The sequence below is a fragment of the Arxiozyma heterogenica genome, assembly GCF_036370985.1.
Source record: "Arxiozyma heterogenica strain weizmannii chromosome Unknown scaffold_11, whole genome shotgun sequence".
In the NCBI taxonomy this organism is placed as follows: Eukaryota; Fungi; Ascomycota; class Saccharomycetes; order Saccharomycetales; family Saccharomycetaceae; genus Arxiozyma; species Arxiozyma heterogenica.
Genome location: NW_027042664.1, coordinates 384,343 through 401,247, shown reverse-complemented (window position 1 = coordinate 401,247; position 16,905 = coordinate 384,343). Strand labels below are relative to the sequence as shown.

The 16,905-nt window shown below is 29.3% G+C and overlaps 8 protein-coding genes across 8 annotated transcripts; 4 read left to right on the top strand and 4 right to left on the bottom strand.

Moving 5' to 3' along the window:
• Positions 1–34: 34 nt before the first annotated feature.
• CAB5 (putative dephospho-CoA kinase) lies at positions 35–754 on the bottom strand (the record flags this gene model as incomplete). The annotated part of the gene is made up of 1 exon (XM_064856858.1): positions 35–754. One exon carries the CDS (start codon positions 752–754, stop codon positions 35–37), a length of 720 nt encoding a protein of 239 aa, XP_064715991.1.
• A 508-nt stretch (positions 755–1,262) lies between these two features.
• On the top strand, positions 1,263–2,447 carry CBS2 (Cbs2p; the record flags this gene model as incomplete). The annotated part of the gene is made up of 1 exon (XM_064856857.1): positions 1,263–2,447. One exon carries the CDS (start codon positions 1,263–1,265, stop codon positions 2,445–2,447), a length of 1,185 nt encoding a protein of 394 aa, XP_064715990.1.
• Positions 2,448–2,617: 170 nt separating this feature from the next.
• RKM2 (protein-lysine N-methyltransferase) lies at positions 2,618–4,084 on the bottom strand (the record flags this gene model as incomplete). The annotated part of the gene is made up of 1 exon (XM_064856856.1): positions 2,618–4,084. One exon carries the CDS (start codon positions 4,082–4,084, stop codon positions 2,618–2,620), a length of 1,467 nt encoding a protein of 488 aa, XP_064715989.1.
• Positions 4,085–4,599: 515 nt separating this feature from the next.
• Positions 4,600–6,948, bottom strand: VPS64 (Vps64p; the record flags this gene model as incomplete). Its single annotated transcript, XM_064856855.1, has 1 exon — positions 4,600–6,948. The coding sequence occupies one exon, from the start codon at positions 6,946–6,948 to the stop codon at positions 4,600–4,602; it is 2,349 nt and encodes a 782-aa protein (XP_064715988.1).
• Positions 6,949–7,279: 331 nt separating this feature from the next.
• SPC19 (Spc19p) lies at positions 7,280–7,849 on the top strand (the record flags this gene model as incomplete). Its single annotated transcript, XM_064856854.1, has 1 exon — positions 7,280–7,849. The coding sequence occupies one exon, from the start codon at positions 7,280–7,282 to the stop codon at positions 7,847–7,849; it is 570 nt and encodes a 189-aa protein (XP_064715987.1).
• A 612-nt stretch (positions 7,850–8,461) lies between these two features.
• Positions 8,462–9,493, top strand: COQ4 (ubiquinone biosynthesis protein COQ4; the record flags this gene model as incomplete). The annotated part of the gene is made up of 1 exon (XM_064856853.1): positions 8,462–9,493. One exon carries the CDS (start codon positions 8,462–8,464, stop codon positions 9,491–9,493), a length of 1,032 nt encoding a protein of 343 aa, XP_064715986.1.
• A 398-nt stretch (positions 9,494–9,891) lies between these two features.
• Positions 9,892–11,712, bottom strand: PWA37_000166 (nucleobase cation symporter-1 family protein; the record flags this gene model as incomplete). Its single annotated transcript, XM_064856852.1, has 1 exon — positions 9,892–11,712. The coding sequence occupies one exon, from the start codon at positions 11,710–11,712 to the stop codon at positions 9,892–9,894; it is 1,821 nt and encodes a 606-aa protein (XP_064715985.1).
• A 2,439-nt stretch (positions 11,713–14,151) lies between these two features.
• MSC2 (metal cation transporter MSC2) lies at positions 14,152–16,530 on the top strand (the record flags this gene model as incomplete). The annotated part of the gene is made up of 1 exon (XM_064856851.1): positions 14,152–16,530. The coding sequence occupies one exon, from the start codon at positions 14,152–14,154 to the stop codon at positions 16,528–16,530; it is 2,379 nt and encodes a 792-aa protein (XP_064715984.1).
• Between the last annotated feature and the right edge of the window lie 375 nt (positions 16,531–16,905).

Sequence of the window (16,905 nt, the reverse complement as noted above, 5' to 3'; positions counted from 1 at the left end):
ATCTTATTTATTTTGAATTTATATAGTATCTAATCTAATCTTGTTTGAGTTGCCTCCAGCGTGATGACAATTTTTTCGACACATATATTGTGCTAGCGCTTAGGCACCCAAATGGTGGAAAGTATTCCAAAAGTGTTCTAATGACACCAGGTTTAATGTTCTCCACTAATAAATCGACTTGTCTATTCAAACTTTCTAAAGTTTCATCATTATAAATTATGTAATCTGATTTCGCTTTCCTTAAATCCATAGACATTTGAGATTTTATTCTATTCCTTGCGTCATCAATGGACAATTCGGGATTTCTTATCTGTAATCTTTCTAATTGCAATTCTTCATCACATACCACACTAATCGTAACACCACAGAATTGATCCAATCCACTCTCAAATAATAATGGTACATCTAACACACATAGACTGTAACCCTTTATATAATATCCAATAACTTGCTGAAATATTGTGTATCTTATTGTAGGATGAGTGATCCCATTCAATTTTTGTAAATCATCAGGATGCGAAAAGACCCATTTACCTAGTGCAGATCTGTTCAATCTTCCATTAGATAGCAAGAGATCAGGAATCTTATCTTTGAAATAAGATATTATCTTCTTATAAGTATACTGACTAGGTTCTACTATCTCCCGTGCAATTTGATCTGCATCTATTATAGGTAACCTATGTTTTTCTTTAAGTCGACGTGATACAGTACTCTTACCGGCTGCAATACCACCTGTTAACCCTACAATCAACATTGTACACGAATATTTAGCAACAATTATTAAGATGTTCAGTACTGCACTAGAAGTCAATTCAGAGCTTACGAGATTTCCGTATGAAAAGTTAAATTAATTTTCTTTTGTTTTCCTTTAGTTGTAGAAGAGGCTTACTGAGGAAGCAGAAAATTTCTATCTTCTTCTATCTTAAATACTGAAGTACTGAAATCTTGTCTGAACGTAAATCTTGCTCATTACATCTCCTTGTTATAACGACATATCGATTAGTGATTTTAAGTTGACTACTTTTAAAAATATTCACTATTGTAATGACTTTCAAGTTTTCACCGCTTTTTATTTTTCTTCCCTTTTACCTTTTTGTATACAAGCTAAGAATTTGAAATTGTGAAGAGAAGTGTTACCTCATCATATAAAGTTATGCTAATATATATTATGACCAACTATTATTTATATCAATAAAGTCACACACTACCGCTACGTTTCTCTTTTATTAGGCGTATAGGTTGTCTTATAGAGTCTCTCTGAAATGCAGCTGCCACGGATTTATACCTTGGGCAGTTCTCCTTTATTCCTACTGATATCTCACGAAATTGCCAGACTATCAGACCCTTCTAAGAATATTCCAAATCTAATTCTTTTACTTAGTGACCCATTAAAATTGAAAAGATTTCTAAATAATGATTCTAAAATAGTTGTAAAAGGCGGTAGTGTTTCATCAGACCCAATCTTTCAATATATGGCAGCTTGTACACCTCCTACTTTGGTAACAAATGATAAAATAATCTTGGAGAATTTGGTCGTTATGGAAAGAAATCCAAAGAAGCTATTGGCAGATTTTAAAAAATATAAGGGCTCATTAAATGATAAATCAAACGTTTTATTGATTAATCCACCAATGGGTATCCTCGAGATACTTGAAAATAAGATTTGGGATGATTCAAAGAAACCAAAGTTTTTTCTTGGATTGACAGATAAAGATGAACAGTTATTGACAGTTAATAAATCAATATATAATTCAAATTTGATATTGAATACTGCTATGTTATCACAATATTCTAAAGAGTTTTCTGTACAGTTAAATCCTTTACTTTGGGGTGATAAGATACGATTAATGATAACACAAATTCCAATACTAACTACAGATTTGCAAAGCCGCTTAAGTTTTAATCAAACTATAAAGAATAATAATTTAAAAGAACAAAATGATTTAATTCATATTATGTCACAATTGAATAAATTTAATACTTCAATAATCGAGTTTACTGATTTCCAATGTTTAAGGTTAGAAAAATGCATAATGAATAGTTGTATTGAATCCTTAGCTGTACTTTTTGATTGCAAATATGTTCATGATTTATTGATGATTAAAAATTATAAAACACTATTAAAAGTTATAATAGCTGAGCAGCTTGAAATCATAACAAAATCCTACCCGTATCTTTTGGACTCTACTGATTTTTATACAATATTTAATGTTGATAGATTATATGAACTTATAATTATGAGATTGCAAGATTTTAAGTCAAAATCAAGGGCGTATAAAGATATGCAAAGATTGAACTTACAGATAATAGATGATTTAAATGGTTATTTTGTTCGTTTAGGGTATAAAAATAAAATTAATTGTAAATGGAATAAAATGTTGTCTTGGTTATTAAGAGGTAAATTAGATATCAAAAAGCAAACTTTAAAATCAAACTTTCACATGTAAATAGAATATATACAAATATACAAGCATATATAAAGTATTGTCATATAGTATACAATGTAATCATATATTTATTCATACTCACGTATTAGGGTGATGGTTAAAATTAGCTATGCATATATATGCACGTTAAATATCTGAAGTTTTGATAAATTTAATCATATATATATTTATTATAGTTTATTTATATGTGTTTGTAATATGCCGATATAATCCTTATGTATCATTATAATATTTCTACAACAGAGAGAAATCCCAACATCATTAGTGTTTCTAAATAACTTCTCTAAATCGTTGATTTTCTTTATGGAATCGGATAAGACTTCTTTCAATAAATTTTGCAGAGCCTCTTTAATCTTTGGAAAAAAGAAATCCTCACTTATATAGCCATTCATAAATTTTGCTACTCTATCAAAATCTTTAGTAACAATCAAACTTAATACAATCAAAGTACGATAACTTATTTCATCCTTATTCAAGGTATAATCATTCCAATATTCATTTTCTTTTAAAAATTGGATTAAGTTACGTTGTTCATCTAAATTAGAAACTTTGTCATGTAACAGTTTTATGATTTGCTCACTAATGTCAATAAAGTTCCAATAGTTTTCTTTAAGAACAAATCCATATTCATTTAATAGAAAATCATTCGAATGGGCACCGTAATTTAAAAAAACTTGTTCTCCCAATTGATTGTATTCATAGTTACCAACACGAATCTCAAATTGACCTATACCAGATATATTATCCTTTTTAAATCTATTTACGTAAGGGTAACAATAAAAGTCAGTCTTATCAGAATGGTTCAAAAAATCGACCAATGGTACCATGGTAAAATTACTCAGAATTTTATCTTCAGAATTTTTCTTTATTGGGATTTCACAATATAAACATCTTGAATTGATAATAAAATATATCTCCAAGAAGGTATTGAATAGATCGTCATTGGTTAAGGGAATTAGTGGATAAACTTCATTCCATTTTTTGATTATTGGGAATATTGTATTCCAATCGTTACAAACCAATTTAGAAATTCTCTCCATGTGCTTTTGAGATGCATAAGGTAAAAAATTGATCAGGGTATTAAATATCATAGAATTTTTATTATTTTTTTGACAATTCCAAATAGTGGGGATTGATCCCAACTCAGATGAAGTCGGCCACACATCAAAAAACGGTTGCCAAAATGAGACGATTGGTTTATTATCTGTAGAAATATTATTATGATTAACCCAGTGTGATAACAAAACCCATTCGGCTAATATATAAAGTGCCAATAACTGGAATGAAGATAACTGTAAAATGAATTCTTGAGACAGCATTGAATATGTCTTATAACGAGGATCTTGATCCTGTGAAAAATCCACCGATGTTGTTAAATTATTTTCTTCATTTCCTGTTATTCCTGGGATGGAAATAGATTTGTTAAATTTGGATATATGATATAATACGGTATGGAAGTTCAATTGGTATGAACTTGGTATAGACATTAATGTATCATTCTTTTTTAATTTTTCAGATTTTATTAGATAAACACCACGACCAGACTCTCCCGTGTCAATCACATCTAGTGCATCTGAAAATTGGAACTGATCAGAATTCTTCAACCATTTTAATAAATTTAAGATCTTGGTTTTCATCAATAATCTTTCTTTTTCTAAAATGCAGTTAAAATCATATACAAGTTATTGAGGTATATATTTGAAAAGTGTATTCTTCAAATAAAATTTTTGCTCTACTACTCATAATAGTATGTTTAGGTTCAAGAAGACCTACCAAAATATGTAGGCACTGATAATTAGAATTTTATGCAGAAGCAAACTTAATAACGGGTCTCAAGTAAATAAAAAATTGGAAAATATTCGTTATCTCTGTTTTTTTTTTCTACTGCTAGGTAACTTGAAAAATAAAAAAGTCTTGTAAAATTTAGAATATATTAGAATATCAATAATATATGGGAGGAGATTATTGTTTAATATGCTATGGCATTCTATTTTATGATCTATATATCTAAAAAGCCTCACTTTTTTTTTTGAAATGACAGTAGATCATCAGAAATTAAGTAGAACATCTGTATAAGTATGCGTATATATGATCTCCTTCGTATCCACTCTCTCTGTCTGACCTTACAATATATATATGGGTGAATCGTCTCTTAACTAAATTTTTGTTTTAGAAAAACTGCAATTATACCAACAGAAACGGTCGTCAGTAATATGATTGTTGATATGGTTTTCTTGTTTCTGCTGTTATCATTAGATGATTCATTTGTTATGTGATTATTATTATTATTATTATTATTATTATTATTATTATTATTATTATTATTATTATTATTATTATTATTATTATTATTATTATTATTATTATTATTATTATTATTATTATTATTATTATTATTATTATTATTATTATTATTATTATTTGAAGGTTGCTTCAATACTGGAGTATCGCTATTTCTATTATTATTTTGGGTTAACAAATTCTCTTTATTTATTATTGTGCCATTATCATTTGATTGGGTAGCTCTTATATCTTGTGTTGAATTAGTATCATTGTTCTTTTTACAAAATACTGGCAAACTATTTTCTGTAATCTTCAAATGTTTTTCGTTAGAACTTATCTTAGTTGAAAATAAAGTCAATTCAGATAAAGAACCCATCGTTTTATTCTCTTCATCCTTTAGAATATTCTGCTGTGATGAGCAAGAAAGAGACGCCAGTGATTTAGATGACGAGGATATTTGTTTGTTCTTATTTAAACAAGAATTCTTGTATTTTTCTACTTGCAGTCTTGTTTTTAAATCTTCAACTTGCATCTCTAAAGAACTTATCAATTTTTTATTTGCCTTTATCTTTTCAATATGTTTTTCTTTGAAAATCTCTTGTTCTTTATTCATTGTAGTAATTTGATCCATTGTTTCCTTTAAAATTCTTTCGTGTTTTTCAGTAAAAGTTTTCTTTAATGTGTCCTGTAATTTAATTAGTTGTTTATCATTCCTTTCAATCATTAATTTATTAATATATTCTAGATTTGTTGTATAATTAATCATAAAATTTTCCATTGATTTCAACTTCTCATATTCTTGTCTTTCTAAGGCCAATTCCGTGGAAAGTAACTTAATAACATTTATCAATTTAGGACTGGTGCCTATGGCATTATTTATGAATATACCACTTAATATTTCTGTCTCTGGTCCTAAGATTGCATCTTCTAGATCTAAGTTATTGACATCTCCAAACATAGCAGTTTCAAAGGCGGCTCTCTGTGCAGACAATGGGTTCACTGTAATAGGTTCAATTCTACCATTCATTTTATCAATAATATTGTTATCATGAGGATCATTTGATGTTAGTCCATTTAATAATGGGATTATTGTAATTTCTTCAACTAATGCACTAATCTTCCTATGTTCAAACTTAGTATCTATATCAGTTCCCAGATCAATAACATCACCAATCTTCAATTCAACTTCATGTGAATCTATTCTATTTCCATTAATGAATGTACCATTACTTGACTTTAAATCTTTAATGTAAATTTTACCTGTCCCTGGATCACAGGTCAAAGATGCATGATTTCTTGATAGTACTCTTGAATCAAAATTACCATTGTCTGGTCTAACCAAACTATTTGCATTTCGTTTAGGTAAATCAGTTCCATCATTTATAATATTATGAGTATTCATGCGATTATTATTATTGTTATTATTATTGTTGTTGTTATTGTTGTTGTTATTGTTTTTGTTACTGTTGCTGTCGTTATTATGATTGCTATTATTGTTGTTGACCACAGGTCTACCTAATTTTAATATATCGGGTTTGAATGGAACCATTAAAAATTTAGTCTCAAATGTTTTATTTAACGATTTTAAAATGATTATATACGTGTATTTGTTACGAGATGTTAAAACTGATGGAGAGATATTATTTTTGTTGCTGGTGTCATCGTTGTCGTTGTTGCTATCTCTGATATCCGATTTATTATTATCTTGTATAGTATCTTTAATTTTATGCTTATGATTTCTTTTTTTGACATTGTTGGTTGTGTCAATCATATTAGTGTTAGCAATTGTATTCTCTGGTAATTCAATTTCATTATTATTATTATTGTTGTTGTTGTTGTTGTTGTTGTTGTTGTTGTTGTTGTTGTTGTTGTTATCCAATGGTTGTATCACATCATTTGTAGTATTAAATTGGTCGAAATCATTTTGATACTGTGAACCTTCACTTCTTGAATTAGACCTCGCCCTTCCCATCCTTGGTTTAATATTTGGAGAAAGCAAAGAAGATGATGATGAATCACCATTATTTGTAGGAGTATTGAGCTCGGATTCAGAATAATTTTTCGAAGATACTGGATCGAATGAAACCTTTTGGTTTGATCTAGAGATTGGAACAGTAACCCTAGGTGATATTACAGGATTCATATTTGAAGAAGGACTTCTATTTCGATCCAAATTAGAAGAGTGAAGATCATTATCGTTTTTATCAACTGTTGTCATTCTTTATATCTATATGGGTGTATGTATATGTATATTGTTATTGCTGTTTTAGTTAATGTAATGATTTATTGTTGAAACATACTCATGTATTCACATATTTATAAATACACATGTGATACAAGTTGATTTGTGATATGATTATACAGCTCATCCAAATTGATCTTGAGTCCCTCATATTGCTCCAGTATAAGCAAAACAGAACAAAACATGGCAGAACGTTCTTAGACAGAGAAAGAAACTGAGGAAAAAAAGACAGATTGTTCTGGGTGCAAGAAACATAGAAACCTGAGTTTTACACGTAAATGCATATACAGATATAGTATAGTTATACATGCATATATATATGTATGTGTATGGAGAGATTGGGAAAAGGCAAAGTGACAGATCTATAGTTGTCACTGTACAACTGTGTGACAACATGAGTATCACAGCAGATCAATCCTTACAGAGAAGTATTCAATCGTTAGAAGAATCAATTAAGATATTAAAAGATATCTCTGATACACTGAAAACAAACAATGTGAAGACACGATATTTATCTAACACAATGTTACAATGTAATAGAAACCATTATTTGGCCACTGAATTTGATATGGAGAGAGCAACAAAGGATTTGAATGAGGAGATTGACCCTATTATGAACTCGCTACAAGACCATTTAAGCAAACAGTTGGACAGACTGAAAAGAGAGATAAATCAATTACAAGAGAAATATAGTAAGAATCAAGAGTTATTAGATTTAGAGAATGCAGACGCAAAGAGCAGTCAGAATGTTGGTTTGAATAAAAGAATGAATACACCAGATGTGATGATGGGACCATTATCAGATGAACAATTCAATGAATTGAAAATGTTAACAGCACAGATTCAATCAAAAAAATTAGAGTTAAATAATTTATAACTCTATAATGCTAGAACAATACACAATATAGATATACTTTTTCACTTACTCATTCACATTTACACACATGCACACCCTCTTTCTATATATACATGTATATCCATGTGGTATGTATGTTTGAATGTATGTATGCATCAATATAGAATTGTAGTTGTTAGATATATGTGATGTTTAAATGTTTTGTATCATGTTAGCAGTTATCTATTTCACTGCCATTGAGAAGAAGGAAGTCATTTAGATGGATGGATATACTTTTTTTTCTTAGTAAAGATTATTCGTTGTGTTTGTGGTGATGACAAGGGAAGGGCAGTTTGTTTTAAGATTCAATATAATGATTGCATATAACCTATTATCTAGATATATATAAAGAAAGATCTGACTATTAAATATAAGATAATATATGTCTGTATGCAAATATATTGTTTATTTGTTCGTTTAACGACTTGTTTTTGAATAAATATTAGTGAAAAAAAAAATATCGATATACAGAGTTATATATTATTCATTATTCACTAATCATTATTAGCAATTCAATCTTCAATTCTTAATCCTCATTCTTCACAATATATTACGTAGAATCGTATAGGTGGGAGTGATATTTTATACAATAACATGATATCAGGATTTCATTGCATCAGTAAACAACCCTTAAATAGAATCGCAGGGGGTAGAATATTAGGAAGTAAAGTCGTTGGGAAGAGAACTTTAATACTGGAAGCCGCAATGATGGCAATGGCTAGTAAATATATCTTTGGTGGTGAGGCAAGGTTAGCAGACAAGATGGGTAATGGGGAATTATACAATAAAAATGAAGATTACAAACAATTACAGAAGGAGAAGCAATTACAAAGATTGAAAAATTTAAAGAATAGTAGGCCTATGGAACCTAATTATGAAGGCCATATCCCACTATGGCCTTCTGAAAAGCTTTTTTTGTTTCTTGTGTCTGGGATAAGATCTTTTTATCATCCTGAGAATGGCATCAATATTGTACAATTGGGTGAATCTACAGCTATTAAACCAGTTTTGGATCATCTACATCACACTATGTTAGCAGATCCAATAGGTAGAAGGATACTTAAAGATAAGCCTGAAGTTAAAGAAAATACACTTCATATGGAAACACTAGCTAATTATCCAAAGAACACATTCGGTTATCAATTCTATACATGGTGTAAACGTGAGAATGTAACCCCAGATACAAGAGCCCCTATTAAATATATAGATGATCCAACCCATGCTTTCATCTTTAAAAGGTATAGACAGTGTCATGATTTTTATCATGCTTTAAATAATGTTCCTATTATCATCGAAGGGGAAATAACCATAAAAGCTCTTGAGGGTGTCAATTTAGGGATTCCAATGGCTCTTCTAGGTACACTTTTTGCTCCCTGGAGATTGACTAAAATTCAACGTGAAAGATTGTTTGATATCTATTTGCCTTGGGCTGTTAATTCAGGTTTGAAATGTAAACCTTTGATTAATGTTTATTGGGAAGATCTTTTAGATAAGGATGTTAACGAAGTAAGAAAGCAGATAGGTTTATTCCCACCTCCAGATTTAAGGACAATAAGAGATCAAAGAAGAAAAGAGCTAAAAGACTTAAATGAAAAATATAAAAATTTGAAAGAAGAATATAATTAAGAGTCAATGTATTTTGTTTTGACTTACCTTGACTTGGTTCTTCTTTCTTCTTTTGCTGCTTTTTATTGTATTGCTCATTCTCTAAAATTATAGCATATTCAGACGTCCAGACACATACATATATATGCATGTATATATATCTTTACATTCATGTACATTTAAATTTTATAATTTTTGACTAGACACAATTTAGAAATCTTATGAATCTATTATTAATACAGTAACATTTATATTATCATGAGTCTATAAAGAAAGTACATAACTGGTAAATCAGTGTTCGATAGAACAATATATAAAGTAAATAGGTAAATTAAAAAAATTGACATGTTATGAATATATTGCGTACATCATATTTAGTGAAGATGAAATACCTCATTAACTTTTATCAGTATAACGGATTATTTTTTATTGTCATCACTATTGTTACTTGTAGATCTAGAAATGACAACTTCTTCTTTGTTACATTTATCTTCAGTCTTCATACTCTCAGAGATATCAACGCTAGATTCAACATCGTTTTGATTAGCATGGTGTATTTCATATTTATGTTCAAATTTATAATGGTCAACTTCATCTGGTTCTAATTCACTGAATGGAACAAGACCCTTAGCTCTAGCTGTCTCATCATCAAAGGCACCATAGTAATCTTTATCATCTGTCAACACTTCGATCTTGTATGGGAAGATCAAACACAAGATCCAATATAAGAAAAACGATATGACAAATGCAAAGAAGGAGTCACCATAGAAGAAATTGACAATCCCCTTATTATGGAAGTAGTTTGGGTTGACCTGCCATGCCATACCAGGTAAACCAGGAGTCATCCCACAGATCCATGCAATAAAGGCCCTCCAATTCAAGCCTTTAGTGAAATAATATTCACCATGTAGCTTGAATGCATCAGAGACAGTATACAATCTTTTTCTGATTACTAAATTATCACAGATCATGACGGCGATAATTGGAGTCATCACAATACCGAAGGAACCCATAACAGTTAAGAAGACATTTGAGGACTCGTTATAGAAATTCCAAGGTTGTAACGCCACAGAGATTGCAGCAGTGAAAAGTGCTCCTCTTGGAATATTAATATATTGTGGTAAGATACCTGCTAAATCCATACCTGAAGCAAAACCAGCATTAGAAGTTGTGTAAGCAATTTGTGCTAAAGTGAATGAAAGACCACAAAAGAATGAACCTGCACGACCGCCTGCAGTGTAATCTTGTTTCAACCAATATTCATAGATGTCCATCGGTTGCCATAATTGTTGCCCATACAATTTTTCTGTGGTGGAAGCACCAATAACACCAAATACAGGGACTACAGTGGTTGGAATCAATAAAGCTAAGATGGTACCTAAATAAATAGCAGTCAAAGAAGAACCGAATCTTGAATAATCACTTTGGTTGACAGAACCTGGAGAGACGGAACCGAACCAATAAGAGATCATATAAACCCAAGCCCAAGCCTTAGCAGACCCCGTAGCAGTACTTTTGGTGGAGATGAAAAGGTCACCAACACCTCCGGCTAAATGAGCTAGATAAATGACTATACCCATCATAGAGAAACAAGTAGCCCAACATGCAACAATTAAAATGTAATTGATTTGATATGGTTTTAAAAGATAAAAAAATGCAGTAATCACATGGAACAATATAAACCCAATAATTTCTTTAGTAGTAACGTTAACATTGGAAGATAAAGTATTTGGCAAATGAAGATAATGATGCGACCATGAGTTTATAATCATATTGATACAAAGACCACCAACATAAGCATTGGAAGCGTAGTTAACAATACTCATTAAGACTCTAATCAAGATACCAATAGTAGACCCATAGATACCAAATACAAATCTTTGAGACAATGTGTAACCGACTTTCCAATCCCAACCGGGATAACAATTGGCTAATGTGAACATGATAGTGACTACATCACCAACAATAAAAGTACCGATGGTCTCAGGATAGGATAAACCGACAGATAAAGCAGATGCAGCAGACATCCAAGTACCAACAGAGAAAGATATAATCCCCCAATAACCGAAATTAGACCAAAACCCCCAAGTTTGTCTCTCTTTTGGGATGGGTAGAAGATCAGGGTTTCTTAAAAAGGATAAAGTTTGTCTTTCTTCTACAGGAATTTCTAGTTTGCTTAGGACCCTAGAAAAGAAGTTACGGGTACTAGACCCACTTTTCATACTATCTGATTCAGACATAAGTCGTTTGTTTGTTTATGTGTAGGTAAATATATATTCTTTCTAGAAATATATGTCTTGTATAATAGTAATGGTTGATTGAGTGAACTGATTATTCTTGATATATTTTCTTAATAACTACTACAATCCAAAATTAATAGTGGTAATAGTAATAGGGAAATTAAAAATAAAAAAGCAATCGATCGGGACGATACTGAAGGAGAATCAATAAAGATTAGTTTTTTATATATATGTATAGAATTGAAGAAAAGTGTATTGAAATGAAGATTTAAAATCGAGAGAGTATGAAAATATATATATATATATTAATACTCTGTAGATATTCTTAATTTCCTTCGATTCTTTTCCTTTTTTTTTGTTTTATTCTCTTGGGTTCTTTGAGTTAGCTTTAATTGCGATAATAAAAAACAATAAAATGAACGGCTATAGCTCCTAATAAAATGTGATAAAGTAATCAAAGTGTCAACTAAATATGGATATTTAATATTGTCTTTTTCTTCTTAGTATTTCAGTTTAATTCTTACAATAGCAGCAATAATAACGAGATTGACAGTAGTAAGAACCAGTAGGGAGAAGTTATCAGAATAATAGATTTCTGTGAAGTTCTATTCGAAGAAGAAGAAAAAAAAGTGAAATTGAAAGGGACAACCAGATCTATAGGAGTTTGCAGTAGGAAACAAACTACTAACCACGAACAGTGTGAAATAATTCGAAGAAATTATAGCAAAAAGGTAGCATTTTGTAATCAACTTTTATTTGAAGTTCACGAATATTGTTTTTTTTTATTATCATTGTTCTATAAATGTACAGCATTCCTAATTATATTACAAAGATTTCTCTATTTCTCAAGTGACACTCTATTGAATCCATATAATCTCCTTTGTAATAGTATTTCATTAACAATATGTTAAATCATTTAGTGATAATAGCAGAAATGTATTTTTTTTTCTCTTTTTCCGCTCTTTTTTTTGTGTGTTTATTTTCTTTTTTTTTTCCTGTCAATTTTATTCACGTTAAGGGAACAGGAAAATATGCATTTATTGGGCTTCACAAAATATGCTATTAATGGGAAATAAGTATAAAGAAGTTAGAGTAAAAAGTAGTGCTGCTGGCGATTGAGACTAAGATGGAGAGAAGTGTGAGTAAGTGACTGTGAGTGGATGTGTATGTTAACTTCTTGTAATAAGGTCACATGAAATACATGGGAAAGAAAAGGAAAAAGAGAGAAATATCAATAGATTAAACCATGTTTATTCGATTCTTATAGCTATAATTAGACATCATGTATGTACAAAATGATTTTAAAGCAATTCATCCTATAATGGATAGGAATAAATGAAGGAGTTAATAATAGTTTACATACTTCAAAATGCTGCCATATGATTGACTATAACAAAAAAAAAAGCAATGTTGATTAGCTTGAAAAATATTTAATATTTATTTAAATATAATTCTCTAGATCTATACTTATTAATTATTTATATTTTTATTTTGTAAGCATTGAATACTTAATCCTCCATTAGCACATTTTGTTGTGTTTTATTTATATTATATTTATAATTTCATGTTGTATTAGATTGTTCCTGTCACTTGTGTCATACAGTATATATATATATCACAAAACAAGATTCAATTTGCGTTAGTTGATTAGTCTATTAATGAAATCAATTCAAATAGTATCTTTTGCATTATAATAATATGATACCTATATAGGATTGCTTTAGTATGAAGAATTATCTTTTATTGTTATTCGAATGGTAACAGGAGCCGTCACGTGTTACTCGGCCGAGAAATTTGTAAGGAAACCCATACATTTCTAAAGTCGTTTAGTTAAATTTCTTTTTGATTTTAGTTCTTTTTTATTTTTTTTTTGGTTATTTATCCTCAATGATATTAGGGTTGTATATTGCAAAATTACAGTTTTTTTATTATATCACAAATTACTTTATAGGGTTATGTAGTAAAAAATTTGCAATTTTGTGTATTTTTTCAACTATTGTTTATTTATTTTTTGTTTTTTGTTGTTTTTAATTTTATGGAAAATTTGAAGAACCTTGGAATCGACGAAAAATATTTCCATTTAGAGTATTATAGTCTAATAATCATAAAATAAATCATAAAAATAATAATGATGATAATAATAATAATTATAATTATAATAGGCAATCAAAGGACTTCGCAGTTCACTTATTTCATCCTTATAGCTAATACAAAACTTTTTTTGTATTGTTATTATAATGGGATAACATAAACGTTAGGTCTGTTTGATTATTTTATTTGAATTTAATTAGAAATTAAATAACAGAGAAAGAAAAAAGAAGTTACAAAAGAGATAAAAATAAAAAAAAAAAAAGGACAATAAGAGCAAGAGTAAGAAATCTTAGTGATCATTTGAAACAAAGCATATATATTTAATTATATTTATTCTTATCTTTATCTATGACAGAGTTACAAAGAAAATTACAAGATATTTTTGCCAGGACACCTTTACTAATCTCTTTTCCTACAATTATATTATCAAGTAATTATATTATACAGAAGACTAATGATCCTGATATATGGTTCAATTGGAGTTCAATTTTTATAAATATATTTTTATTACCCTTTTTTTTGAGCTCATGTATATCAGTTATATTACATCAGTTTAATATTTTACGTAAGACAGGAGACTCTACAGATAGTCATTCAATTATCATTCCTGTATTTATATTTACTGTTGTATTATTTCAATCGAATTGGTTGTTAAAACCAGTTTTTACTGGATGTATTGTATTAGTCACTTTACGGCAATTACAGAATGAAAAATGTCACAATTATAAAAAAAATACTTTATTGAAAGATTTTATTAAATGCATTTTACCTTTAATCATCATACTATTCATTGTTAATTATTATTATTATTATAACTATGATGATGATTTAAATGATTCAAAGTATAGGTTAGTTGTCTCGTCCATTAATATTATTTCAGTTATTAGACTTAGATATAATCAAAATGTGATCCATGCGGTTAGATCTAAATTAAATTTTTCATTAAAATTTATTCAAATCATTGAAACTTTTATATTATATGTTATTCCAGTATTGTCTTTTCTTTTATTACTATTAGTCCAAAACATGTTTGATAAAAATATTAATATACAATATTTAATGATTGGAATATTTTTAGGTTGTACTGTGTTAATGACTCTATCATTTAATGATATCATATCAAACAATATTGATGGGAATACTGATAGTGATATTATTGATACTTCTAAAAATGGGATGAATTATAAGTTGTTATTGGAAATTAATAGGAATGTTATATTAATTATTGGCATTATGTCAATTTTTTTACAATATCTGTCATTTGATTCTCATCATTCACACTTTTCATTTAGTAAAAATAATAGTACTAATCAAAAAAATACAAATAAAAGCCTATATTTGAATATGTTGAATATCTTATTTGTGATTCTTTCCGAATATTTGTCTAGGTTTCAATCTGGTCAAGTGACTAATAGTTCAAATGTAAAAGCAGATTCATATAATGTGGTTAATGAGAAAGATATAAGGGTATTAACTGGCAATAACAGTAATAATGATAGTAATAAGGGGAAACCATCAATTTTATTAACAATCGTGACAAGTAAAGATACAAGATCAATCTTTTCATTTCTTTTATTGAACGCAACTTTCATGTTGGTTCAATTATTATATTCTTTCAGGTCAAGATCATTGGGTTTATTATCCGATTCTTTGCATATGGCATTGGATTGTACTTCTCTATTGCTTGGGTTGGTTGCACGTGTTCTTTCTACAACATCGGTTTATTACAATCCAGATAAATTTCCATTCAATTTAAATTATTTAGAAAGTTTAGCAGGGTTTACTAATGGTATTTTATTGATTGGTATAGTATGTGGGATATTTGTACAAGCTTTTGAAAGATTAATGAATCCAATCCATCTTCATGGTACAAATGAGTTAATTGCTGTTTCCATATTAGGTTTGATGGTCAATTTGGTGGGTCTATTTGTATTTGAAACGGGACATAGTACTAATAATGATTCTCATGGTAATGGTCATGGTCATGGTCATAGTCATAGTCACACCCCTTTAAATAACAACGATGGTTATAGTCATAGTAATTATGATGAGAACTTTGAAATAAATGATACATCTAGTGACAATAATATGAGAGGTATTTTTTTACATATCTTGGCAGATACATTAGGTTCAGTTGGTGTTGTCATATCTACGTTGTTGATTAAATTAACAGGATGGCATATATTTGATCCAATTGCATCAGTTATGATTGCAACATTGATTCTTTTCAGTTCCATCCCATTACTAAAATTAACTACTAATACACTACTATTGAAGTTAGATACAAAAAAACATAATATGGTGAGACAAGCTCTGAATCAAATCATTCAAACACCGGGTATTACAGGTTATACCACACCAAGGTTTTGGCCATACACACCTGATAAAATTAATCATGGACATTCTCATAGTCATGAGCATTCATGTGTTGCAGACGAAAAGGGGGATACAGATGTACATTCCCATACACACTCTCATTCCCATAAATATAATCATAAACATGAAATGTACTCAAATAAAAATAAAAAGATACCCATACTGATGGGTTATATTCATATTCAATATGTTGATGGAGAAAACTCAACAATTATTAAGAAAAGAGTGGAGAAAATTTGCGAAAACATTGGAATAAAAGCGTGGATTCAAACTGAACCTGCAAGTGGAACTTGTTGGTGCAGACAGGCATCCATGGCGAATCAACCGATATCACAACCAATTATTAAATAATAGAATCGTTTTGTGATTAGTATTAACGACATCGACATTCAACTTGCATACACGCATGTATATGCACGCATACTCAAGTTTATATATAATTTTCAGTTATAAGTTTAAATAATATTTTAAGTTTACCTTTCATTTATAGAAATACGCACATATATATATATATATATATATATATTGTTACATTATAGGAGTAATTTCAGCCTAGCATTTTGCAAAGCTAATAGCAAGGTCATTTTTTTTATACATGTAGTCAAAAAATGTATAAGTCAATATTCTTGCATAGTGGAGGGACAATTCAAATAAAGTGAGTGGAAATTAGATGGACGAAAATTTTAAAAAACGGTGACCGAAGAAAAAAAAGTACATTCCTTTAAT